At 40.3% G+C, this 12,291-nt stretch overlaps 1 protein-coding gene across 4 annotated transcripts in view; it reads left to right on the forward strand.

The window, feature by feature from the left end:
• Positions 1-12,291, forward strand: part of LOC101173776 (talin-2) — an 88,244-nt gene that overhangs the window by 68,747 nt on the left and 7,206 nt on the right. For all 4 annotated transcript variants that reach the window (XM_011492750.3, XM_011492756.3, XM_004067398.4 and 1 more), the window contains exons 33-51: positions 1,458-1,551; positions 1,760-1,849; positions 1,952-2,074; positions 2,178-2,321; positions 2,635-2,796; positions 3,593-3,733; positions 3,859-4,040; positions 4,908-5,040; positions 5,471-5,572; positions 5,886-6,056; positions 6,163-6,309; positions 8,206-8,307; positions 9,606-9,725; positions 9,849-9,995; positions 10,517-10,683; positions 11,236-11,419; positions 11,559-11,684; positions 11,857-11,973; positions 12,066-12,251. In XM_011492750.3, coding sequence (XP_011491052.1) covers positions 1,458-1,551; positions 1,760-1,849; positions 1,952-2,074; positions 2,178-2,321; positions 2,635-2,796; positions 3,593-3,733; positions 3,859-4,040; positions 4,908-5,040; positions 5,471-5,572; positions 5,886-6,056; positions 6,163-6,309; positions 8,206-8,307; positions 9,606-9,725; positions 9,849-9,995; positions 10,517-10,683; positions 11,236-11,419; positions 11,559-11,684; positions 11,857-11,973; positions 12,066-12,251 — 2,638 coding nt within the window. The remainder of the gene's footprint in view (positions 1-1,457; positions 1,552-1,759; positions 1,850-1,951; positions 2,075-2,177; positions 2,322-2,634; positions 2,797-3,592; positions 3,734-3,858; positions 4,041-4,907; positions 5,041-5,470; positions 5,573-5,885; positions 6,057-6,162; positions 6,310-8,205; positions 8,308-9,605; positions 9,726-9,848; positions 9,996-10,516; positions 10,684-11,235; positions 11,420-11,558; positions 11,685-11,856; positions 11,974-12,065; positions 12,252-12,291) is intronic.

A 12,291-nucleotide genomic window follows, 5' to 3' on the forward strand; every position in this document is an offset into this window, starting at 1 on the left:
GCGGTGTGAATGTAGTTTAAGAGACTGTAGATTGTGGCGTCTCAGAAATCTATGGGCAGAGTTTTCAAGCATTGTTTAATACAAATAAGTATATCAGTGATGAAAGTCTTCCGGGAATTCCCGGAAATCCGGGTTTTTGAGCAAACCGAACGTACTTTCCGGGAAATAAAGACCTGATCTCTACGGACAAATCGCTTTCCGGATCAAAAAATGGTCTGAAATCAGCTAATTTTAGCTTTATTTTCTATATTTCTCCGCAAATCGCTTCCTCTATGGTCGTGGCCATCTCTCGTCTTCCCGGCCTAATTGACCAATGACGGGACGTTTTAGTTGCTTTCGGATGCGTCGACGGGTCTGATTGGCTCTGTCTGCACCACGTGGTCAGCGTGACTCGCTTCCCTAGAGACCAAAACTGGCGGACCCACGCTAAATTTTCACAAACACATCTGAAGAGTTTGCGATCAAATTTGTGTTAAAATAATGGCAGGCATCGTCATTATTGAGCGTGGTCACGACCTCAGTTGTGAGAAGACGATAAAAAAACAAATTGAAGTGGTCTTGGCTGGAAAAAAAAGATTTTTAAGGTAGTGTAGGTCAAATACTTTTTTGTGTAAAATAATCTCAAAACCACATTTTGAAATAATTTCAATTTTAGTTTTGAGTTTCAGTTTTTATTTTGAATACATTTCTCTATCTAATTTATTTGTATTTCCTAATTACCATGATTTAGTTCAGTATAGTTGACATTAATTATAAGTATTTGATGGTTTGGACCCGCACTCCCTTAAAAAATAATGTTTACAATGTTTAGCTTAGTTTGTATGTTTGTTTTGATATTTCCCAGATTACTTAGTATTGGTGTTAAAGAATTGATGTATTATGTTATAGAATTATAGTTTAAAGCAGATCCCATATTTTGATGTAGTTATAGTTTGAGAAAACAGTGCAAGTGGATGTTGTACATCAGTCATTTCTAAAGCAGAAATAATGTATAAATAACTGAGGTATTTTCATAGAATATAATAGTTACTGGTGTTCTTTTTGCCATTTGGGGCTTTGATGTTACTATATTTTAGCAATTGTATGTTTTGCAGCTTTAAGGAAAAGCGTAGATTGTAGGATTGTGTTACTTTGAGCAATTTTCCAAATTCTTTTTTGGGACCAGCAAGTCCTTAATGGAGAGTCAAACTAGGGGTTTGAATGACAAATCATGATGCTCCAATTAGTCTTAGTTTCTTGATAAAGAAGTGAATAACTAGTTGCCAGAATGCACCAGAATGCATCTAAGACCACGTATTTTTCCAAAATTTCGCTCTGTGCCCGCCATATCGCTCAAAGAAAAGTTCAGGGATTTTTTCCTTGCCTGACTTTCATCACTGGTATATAAAACCTTGATCCCAGGATACCTATAAACAATCAGTCCCTTCCTGCAGCTTTAATGGTTTGTTTTGTCACAGAGCTGTGACTGACAGCATCAACCAGCTGATCACGCTGTGCACACAGCAGGCGCCCGGCCAGAAGGAGTGTGACAACGCCCTGAGAGAGCTGGAGGTAAATCACACTTTCACCACCTTCTGATTCACAAAGAAAAGACAACAACCAGCTCTACAAATACTCCCAGGAGGCTTAGTATAGAATTACCAGCCGTGGTCGCGGTCAGTATTGGATGAATGTATCTTACTCATTTTGTTATCTGATGACTAAGATGAATGAAGTTGGAAGGAATGACTCCTTCTAACTCCTGCTACTTATCTCCCAGGCTGTGAGAGGAATGCTGGACAACCCCAGTGAACCGGTCAATGACCTGTCTTACTTTGACTGCATCGAGAGTGTGATGGAGAACTCCAAGGTGGGTCATTAGGAAAACAGCTGGGCGATCAAAACAATGAAATCTTGTCGCAATCACTGTTAAATTCTTCTGGCTCCTAAGTTTATTTTGACCCTTTTCCAGGTCCTCGGTGAGTCCATGGCTGGTATATCCCAGAACTGCAAGATCAGCGACGTGACTGCGTTTGGTGACAGCGTGGGCTCGGCCTCCAAAGCCCTTTGTGGCCTCACTGAAGCCGCCGGGCAGGTGCTGCATGCCGAGACATTTCTCTCAAATACCTAATGATCCATTTTCCGGGAGCGGGAGTTCCCTGTGATTAACACTGTTGACTGTTGACATTTTTCATCAGGCTTCCTACCTAGTGGGCGTGTCTGATCCTAACAGCCAGGCAGGACACCAGGGTCTGGTGGACCCCATCCAGTTTGCCAAAGCCAACCAGGCAATCCAGATGGCCTGCCAGAATCTTGTGGACCCAGAAAGCAGTCCCTCCCAGGTTTCTGTGCACATCATTTTCCTTATTGTACACACTCCAAACAGCTGTCTTAAGTGTCTGTTACAGCAAGTTTATGAATAAAGTGATCCTATCTTTCTGATATCTTGTCGCTGCTGTCTGTCAGCAACATGCTTTGGGTCATTGCAGATGTATTCTGTTTTTCCTCAATTTTATTTATTGTGGATTGTTCTCTGCCTAAGAAACCAGAGTTTCACTATATGTTTTAAAAATAAGGAAAAAGAAATGGATAAAAAAGACATTAACTGTAGCTCGACTGTAAAAATTTTCATCCTTTTTTTCCCCAATGTGGCAGGTGCTCTCCGCCGCCACCATCGTTGCTAAACACACCTCAGCGTTGTGCAACGCCTGCCGTCTGGCGTCCTCCAAGACCACTAACCCAGTTGCTAAGAGGCACTTTGTCCAGTCAGCCAAAGAGGTTGCCAACAGCACTGCCAACCTGGTCAAAACCATAAAGGTAGGAGTTTAGCCTTTCAGCTAACGGGTTTGAAACCACTGTGCACTCAGTCAGCACTATCCCAGAACATATTTTATACTTTTTGTTGGATTAAAAAAAAGAGAGAAACAAAAAAAAGCTTTAATTCAACAAAAACATTCTGGCATTCTTTGTCAGGAGCCCTTTGTGTTTTATCTCTATTTTGACCCTCATATCCACTTAAACTTAATAATAAAATTGGGAAATAAAACATGAGCTAAATAAAGATTCTTTCTATTGACCCAATAACGATATGTCATTTGCATGGACGGAGAAAGATGTAAATCCAGTTTTATTCTCTCTCAGCAACACTTTGTTTTATAATTTATTCCTGGTAGGAGATTTGAGTCCTTCTTCTCATTCTCTTCTTTTATTTTCTGACTGTAAAATTAGTCTTATTTTAATTACTTGTCACTGAGATTTTTCCTGATTCTGTCTTGTTTTTCATTAAATTTGAGTTTTACTTTTATCTTCTAATCTTTAATTAATTTATATTATAAAGTAGAAAAAAGTACCAGTCACTACATCAGGATTTTCCAAGTATATTTTTTTCCTAAAAATATACTTGGAAAAATGTTACAAAAAGTTTTCATTTTGCCTTTATAATCAAACTATTTTATTTAAACTATGCTAAGATGTTTAATTTGTATGATTCCCCTGTAATGAATTGAATCCATCCTTCATTTCATTCCTGAGTCTTATGCTTGATAACTGCAGGACCATAAATTGAAGTTTAATCACGGCTTCACCTTGATAACCCATGTCAATGACTGTTCAGGCTTTGGACGGAGATTTCTCAGAGGAGAACAGGAGCAGGTGTCAAGTTGCCACAACTCCATTAATAGAAGCTGTGGAGAACCTCACAACATTTGCTTCCAACCCTGAGTTTGCCAGTGTGCCAGCTCAAATCAGCAACGAGGTTTGTCTGAAATCATCATTGTCTCGTTATTTTAAATAAACATTCAAACCTACTGGAAATATTTAAACAAAAAAACAAAAAGGAGAATAGTAGTGAATGTTTCTGATGTTTGTGTTTCTCTGAAGGGCTCAGCTGCTCAGGAACCAATCATCCAATCAGCGCGCTCCATGCTGGACAGCTCCACCCTCCTTCTTAAAACTGCACGCTCATTGGCTCTCAACCCAAAAGACCCGCCGACGTGGTCTGTTCTGGCTGGTCACTCTCGAACCGTCTCCGACTCCATAAAGAGTTTGATCACAGCTATTCGGTTAGTGACAGAAAACTGAAGTAGTTGTTAAAGCATCACATTTTTAATTTACAGTTTTGTTTTACTGTGGGGTGTCAAAGTAAAACATTAAAAACTGGTACGAGTCCATGCAAATTCCACACGGCTGTGCTCATTTGTATGCAGTGAAAAAGCACAAGGTTTATTAAAGGTGGCAGCCTGAGATGAAGATTGTGAAGTTGTAAATTAGGTTTTGTGTTCCACAACTTCTAGTCAGTTTTATCTGGATGAATAATTGCACACAACGCTTTGATGAAGTGTGTCTAAAAACTGCAGCCTCGGGATGCAAGACTTTTTTTCCCTTAAGCCTACAAACTTACTATTTTATATCTTTTACGCCTTTTTGCTTCTAACTTTGTTTCCGAATGAAACTTAGAGCCATGAAGGACTCGATCCCTAACAAATGTTGAGGTTTCTTCGAGTCTCCGAACATCTGCACAATAACATTCACATGCAGCCACTTTTAGCATCTCTTTAGAGACCACAGCTCAGGCATTTAATAGGATTCAGTGATTTACCGGAATGCCAAAAGAATTCAGATAATACAGGACTCTTCCTACAAAAGCCGACCTCGTTACATACAAAGACGAGGTTCTTTAAGCTCCGCTAATGTGCCTTCATGCGTTGATTCTGATGTTTACTACTTTGTTTACGCTGCTCTCCCTCAAAACTCTTTCGGCTGCTAAGCTTGCAGCACGGTCATTACATTTCAGTAAACGATAAAACAGATCCTAAAGAAATGTTCCGTAACATCTCTGTTTCATTACTCTAATGGCTTGTTTTTTTGGTCTGCAGTCCTTTTGAATACTTTCTGTGTCTCATCTTCTTTTGTTCTTGGTTCGTTCTCAGAGACAAAGCCCCCGGCCAGCGGGAATGTGACTCTTCCATCGATAATATTAACAAATGTATCCGGGACATTGAACAGGCCTCTCTGGCAGTTGTCAGCCAGAACTTGCCCAGCAGGGACGACATCTCACTGGAGGTAAGCAACCATCCTCGGAAGGCTCCTTTCAGCTGTATCCGTTTAACCTCCTTGCTTTTGGTTGTTAATCTTTGTTATTACCTAACCTTTGTTTTTTGTTTTTTTTTCCTGCCATTATCTTACTCTATTTCTTTTTGAGGTTGCTCGTTTTGTCTGTTTTGCTCTTTTTATGACTGTTGGAATCAACAAAAATAAACGTTTTTATTGATAGTGACTCATTTTTTTTAGGTAAAAAATTATTGAAATCAGCATTTGAACATTATGCTTACTTGAATCCTGATAGTGTTCAATGTTGTGCAATTCAGAGCATGTGCTTTTTTGTTTCTACCTTTGTAAATTGTGTTTTTCTTTACTATTCGACTGAGTGACTGAAATGTTGGACTGTCTCAAAAAGGAAAACCATTTGATTTATTCCGTTGTCTCTCTCCAGGCCTTGCAGGAGCAGCTGACATCCACTGTGCAGGAAATTGGCCACTTAATTGACCCCGTTTCCACAGCTGCCAGGGGCGAAGCTTCCCAACTAGGACACAAGGTATGTGGGACAGCAAGTTAATTTGGAGTCCTTTGGATCTGTGGATTAACAAAGTAAGAGTTTTTGGCACCAATCTTTTTCTGTGCATCGTGAAAAATATTCCTTTGTTCTTCGTTTTGTCTGTCTGCTGCTCCTCACGCTTTAAAAGAACCAAAAACATGGATCAATTTATGAAATATTTGCAACATGACTGTGTATCAGTTGTAAGATTGTTTTTTTTTTTTTTGAAATCCTAATTTTTATATCTGTTTTCTCACATTTTTTTAGTTTCTTTCCGTAAAGTTTGCTCATAATCTGAAGCTGCTGTCCCCAGGTGACCCAGCTGGCTGGTTACTTTGAGCCCCTCATCAAAGCCTCTGTGGGCGTGGCCTCCAAGCTGAACGACCACCAGCAGCAGATGACTTTCCTGGATCAAACCAAGACTCTGGCTGAGTCTGCACTGCAGATGCTCTATGCTGCCAAGGAAGGTGGAGGAAACCCAAAGGTATGAAGATTTTTAGTTTTTGTTTTTTTTTACCCTCACCTATACTAGCTTTGAGTCTGCAAAGAAACAGTGAGGATATTTACCTGCTTCTGCTCACACCTGACAGGCATCCCATACCCATGATGCCATAGCAGAGGCAGCTCAGCTCATGAAGGAGGCGGTGGATGACATCATGGTGACACTTAATGAGGCTGCCAGTGAGGTGGGCATGGTTGGAGGAATGGTGGAGTCCATCGCTGAGGCCATGGCAAAGGTGAGTTTTTTTTGTATAATGTAAGTTCACAACATTTAGAAGAAAAAGACAGAAGATGGGGCTTTTAATTTGCACTTTCCTCAGTCTAAGTTTAGAAAGTATCTGCAGCTCCGAGAGGGTTTGGTGGCTGCTTTGCAGCTTTGAACTCCAACCTTGAAATAGTTTTGTGCAGGAACAGTGTTTCAGTGCATTAATCAAGACTTTAAATCTTTGATTATTTTTTTGGCATAATTAAAAGGTACATGGTTTATTTTTATGCTTGGCCCACAGTCACAAGTCTCACCCACCCAAATACATTTACACACTGATGGCACCTTTGCTGGTGTGCAAAGTGCAGACCTGTCACCATCAGGAGCAATGCGGGGTTCAATGGCTTACCCAAGGACACTTCAACACATGGCGGTGACCACACCTGCAACCCTACGATCAGAGGCTGACCGCTCTATCTCTGCACAAAGCCATCCCATAATTAAGGAAATAATCTCAGATCACAAGTTTTTGAAGTCGTTTTTTTCTTCTCCTTTGTATTCAGCCTAAAGTTAATCAAAATCATTCAAATATTCCCTGGATTACATTTCAAAACCATTGCAGTTTTTCTGATTTTTGTTTTTCCCCCCCGACTTTTTGTTATCAAGAAAAGTATTAATGGAGCAAAGGAGGCTCACGTATAAAAAGAAACAAAGTAAAAAAAAAACATTATTTCTATCATGACGTTGAGACGCTTTACATTGGAGTGCTTATCTGGTGCACCAACGTGGCTTCTGTCATTTTTGTTTTTAACTTCCATACAGTCTTTTTTTTTTTCAAAATGTCTGCCAATCCATAAATCTCATATCTACAAGTACAAAAATATCAGAATAAGCCCAAATTCAGCAAAGAAGGAAAGAAAGAAAGGAAATTACAACCTTTTGATTAAAAGCTGTTTTTCCTCTTTTTAACCCAAATTTCAGTGACTGTGTGCCATTTTTTTCTCAAGGTGTCAGTTAAAAACTAGACTGATTAACATATTCATTGAAATCAAAGGTCTGTGATTATAACGAAGCATTCACAGGTCCATCTTTCTGATCTACAACCAAACTATTGGCAAACACAGATATGAAAGGAAGAGCCTTTTATCTAGAATGAGAACTGAAAATAACATCAGCTAATTGGGCTCCCTCTCGAGTGAGAAGTTTCACAAAGGTGTGACTAAGTGGCTTTCATCTGCACAGTCTCCAGATGGAGTTGCATCCTTCCCTCCACATTTTGTGGATAATTATTGAAAGCAGTTGATTTCAGGTCTGTGTGTTAGGCTGAGAGGTTTTGTTTGGGTTTATCACTGAAAAGGAGGATAATCCCTTCAAATCAATCATCCTAATGCCTGTCTCTGTAGATTGACCTGAGCAGTCTTTGAAACCTACCTTGTGTCTCTCAAAGCTGCAGAATAGTTTCTTTCCTGAGCTGGAGGGGCGAACATCCCGTGCTTGACATATTACAGATTCAGTTTCGTGTTGGAAAGCTTCCCTCATGTGCCGTCTGCTCAGCCTTCACATTCACATGTGTGGAACTCTCACTAATTTGGCTAAAAACACTGGAAACATACCATTTGGGAATCAGTTTTCATAATCCATCTGATTTTTTAACCTGTAATTTAAGACTAGATTTAATGGCTGATTAGTAAATTGTGTTTAGCTTTCATGTTCTGAGTATTAAAGTGTTTTGCAGATGCGCTGCCGCCTGCACACCTGCCTTAATCAGTGTAATTGAGGGGTAGATGTGCTTGAACGTGTCGTGGCGACTAATGAGCCGCATGATTGTCTCTTTGTTTGGAGATGTTGACGTGAAGGACGAAGCTGTAATGCTTTTGATGAAAATTTTCTTTTTTTTTTTTGTTTAACTGTTTGTCTCTTGTTTTAGCTGGATGAGGGCACGCCACCTGAGGATGAGGGTTCTTTTGTAGACTACCAGACCAGCATGGTGAAACACTCCAAGGCTATAGCAGTCACTGCTCAGGAAATGGTAAGCCTTTGGGAAAATCCCCCACATTTTGGACAAAAGCAAAACTTAATTTACGGCTAATAAAAAGACTTTTAGTTTTACAGATGAAGCATAAATCAGATTTAATGAGTTTAGTTTACTAGAACCGTCCAAAAATGGTAATTTAGGTTACTTTAATAAATGTGTTTATATTAGACTTTTATTGGTTTTTAGAGGAGTTACCAAGTTTACCATGCGACTCGTTCGCTGTGGCGACCCCTGATGGGAAAAGCCGAAAGAGAAACAACAGAGGAGTGGCATGTAACTGTACTGAGGCATTTGCAGTGTTCTGAAATAAAGTACACCAAAAAGACCAGGGGCGTGTCCTGTAAAAGCTCATTTTGTACCAAAACGTTGAGTAAAAACAAAGTTTTCCACGGCTGATTTTTATATAGCAAAAAAGATCAAATGAAATTACACAACATCATGGGACATAACTCACACAAACGGTTATATAAGAAATTTGTGAATTATTTTTATTTTTATCACCACTATGTAAATTCTTAGTGAACAATAATAGATTTGAAATTTCTACAGACAGTTTATTTTGGTAAATAGGCTATATTTTGTTCTATTAGAGTGTAGTCAATGACCTAAGAAGCTCTGAGCTTTAAATCTGAAGGAGTGCCAGTGGGCAACAGGCCGTAAAAAGCAGCTGTGAGTGAATTAAAACATGCCATATTTTAACACTGCTTATGTCACACAGCAAAAATAGGATCTCAAAGAGCACTGATCTCTCTGCTCCCTGCTGCTGAGGATGAAGCTCTCTGCCTGTCCTTCTTCCCCCACTATCTTTTGTTGTAGGCAGCAGTCGCCTTAGTACTAAAGGAAGCAGAATACAGAGACTCAGATCTGTTTGTGCATTAAATATGATCCAATAAAGTGGTGAATCATGCCAAATGCATGTTTATCTTCCTATGGTAACTGTGTCATGCACTCCTGACAAAAATGTTTTTTTTAAACTGTGGCAAACACATACAGATATCCAGTTTTAAAATGTCTTTATCTAGACTCGCTTGAAAACCTTTTGTGGGTTTAGCTCCACTTATTTACCCAGATTGGCTGACCAAACCTGCTCATAAACATGTGTTCATCATATTTATGCACCACATAGTTAAATCTGAACATTTTCAGTGTTATTCAGTGGTATTTTGGATGTATGGTGTGTTCTACGCACAAATCCACACACATTTCAGAAAAGAGGTCTCTGGACTACACAGGTCACAAATAGACTGTGTGTTTCTGTATGGACTGAAGTTTATTTATGTTTTCATCATCAGATGACAAAGTCTGTGACGAGTCCAGACGAGTTGGGGGCCCTGGCCTCTCAGGTGACCGTGGACTACAGCCAGCTGGCGGTTCAGGGGCGGCTGGCGTCCCACACTGCAGAGCCGGAAGAGGTGAGGACCAAAGCCAGACTCATGAAGCATGTTTATCAAAGCTCCAAAGTTGAGTTCTAACAGATTTTTTAAATAACAAATTGCTAATCATTGAATGTGTGTTTATGTTCTGCGTTGCACTAGATTGGATTCCAGATCAAGACTAGAGTCCAGGAGCTCGGTCACGGCTGCATCTACCTGGTTCAGAAGGCTGGAGCTCTGCAGATCAGCCCCACTGACAGCTTCACCAAGAGGGAACTCATTGAATGTGCTCGTGCAGTTACAGAGAAGGTTTGGAAGCATGTCTCGATATATTCAGTTGGTAACAAAAGATGTGCTTTCTTATCAGCTTTCATTTCCCGTTACTGAAGAGAAAGGAGTTTAAAAACTAAAGTTTCTGATAATCTCAAAAACATATCTATCAACTGAATCCATCTGTTTTTTATTTTTTATTTAGTTAAATATTTTAGTTTCCCATATCGCTGTACTGTAATTTAGTACTAATCATTTAATTGCCTAAACTTCTCATTATGGTTTAACAAAATAATTCTAGGACTTACTTGGTATGAACAACTATTTTATAAGCAATCATATAATTCAATTTATAATTGCCCAAATGTTATTTTTATAAAAAATATTGTACCCTTTTTTACATTTACCTTTTTTACAGCATTTTGTTCATTTGAAGTTCCTAAAACTTTTTTCTGCCTGAAAGTAAACTAAAAGAAAAAAATGGATCTATCTTGTGTCAAGTAAATTGCTCACCCTCACCGGCATAATTATAGTCTGTGGTCTGCTTCCATGTCCCTCAGGTGTCCTTGGTGCTTTCAGCGCTGCAGGCTGGCAACAAAGGAACTCAGGCCTGCATCACAGCTGCCAGCGCAGTGTCCGGCATCATTGCTGACCTGGACACCACCATCATGTTTGCTTCAGCTGGCACTCTCAATGCAGAGAACGATGAATCTTTCGCTGACCACAGGTTAGAGCTCTGAATTTACCTGATGGGGATCTGCAAGTACAAAGAATCTTCATGTCCAGCTTCTGCTCACCTTCCATTAGAAGGTGACAGGATGACGTATTAGCCACAGAATGGGAGCACAGTTTGGGTGCTTGAGACTACAAATTACCTGGTTTGAAAGCTGCAGGTCGTCTCATGCTATTCATACTTGCCAATAGGTTAACTTGCTTTAGAACTTGTGACTAAAATGGTTATAAACCAGGTATATCCTGTGATGGAAGAGTAGGCTTCTGACTTCGTCTTCAATGAATTTGAGGCTTAATGAAAAATGAAGAAAGAGAACAGCAGAGAAACTGGCTGCTCTTTTCATTCCATTCCATTCATTTTCATTTCATTTGATTTTCATTTTCATAACATGAAAAAGCTGACTTAATTCATTACATAATCTTTCCTTTCCAACAATCTTTTGTTGTAGATTTCTATTATTGTTGACAGAAATTCAAAGATGCTCTGTCTACTACTACAGACTTAGCTGCTTTTCTTTGTTTCCCACGTCATCCTTTTCTCTCTCAGGGAGAACATCCTGAAGACGGCTAAAGCTCTGGTCGAGGACACAAAGATGCTTGTGTCCGGCGCTGCTTCCGGTCAGGAGAGGTTAGCGCAGGCCGCCCAGTCTTCTGCCAAAACCATTACTCAGCTCACAGATGTGGTCAAGCTAGGAGCTGCCAGCATTGGCTCAGATGACCCTGAGACACAGGTGAGGCTATTTCAGTTCCTCATTCGTTCGTGGTGCCTGTTATCAGGGCCAATGGTGGAAGAATGGTCTACAAAAACACTGTTTCAGTCTGACTTTGCTCCAGGACGTGATGGGATTAGTCTGTGCATTCTCTCTTTAGGTGGTTCTGATTAATGCTGTGAAAGATGTGGCTAAAGCTCTGGCTGAGCTCATTAGTGCCACCAAGTGTGCAGCAGGCAAGGCAGCAGATGATCCGTCCATGTATCAGCTGAAGAGTGCTGCCAAGGTGAGGAAATTGTTCTCCTGAAGCTGCATTTTAAACTCTTATATTAAAGTCTTGTCTTTTTGTCCAATTTAGTGTTTCCAAAGATTAACAGGAAAAGTGAAGTGCATTCAACCTTAAAAGGACTTGATCTAACCTCCAGCATGTCTAAAATTCTGCCTTTTTTCCCCTCCAGGTTATGGTGACCAATGTGACTTCTCTACTGAAGACTGTGAAGGCTGTAGAGGACGAGGCCACACGGGGCACCAGGGCACTGGAGGCTACGATTGAGTGCATCAAACAGGAAATGGCGGTGAGGAAACCGCATGTGACTGATTCATCTGAACATGAGAAAACTTTAAGGGACTAAAAACCCCACCTATCCCCCCCCCCCCACACACTCAGCTGTTTCAGTCCAAAGACTCTCCATACAAGACGACAACGCCCGAGGAGTTCATTCGCATGACAAAGGGGATCACCATGGCAACAGCTAAAGCAGTAGCTGCAGGAAACTCTGCGAGACAAGAGGACATCATTCACACCGCCAACCTGAGCCGCAAAGCTATTTCGGACATGCTGACCACCTGCAAGGTGTAAAATCAATCCTACATGTACACTACAGGGTAGCAGT

This window comes from Oryzias latipes, chromosome 3, assembly GCF_002234675.1.
Source record: "Oryzias latipes chromosome 3, ASM223467v1".
NCBI classification, from domain to species: domain Eukaryota; kingdom Metazoa; phylum Chordata; class Actinopteri; order Beloniformes; family Adrianichthyidae; genus Oryzias; species Oryzias latipes.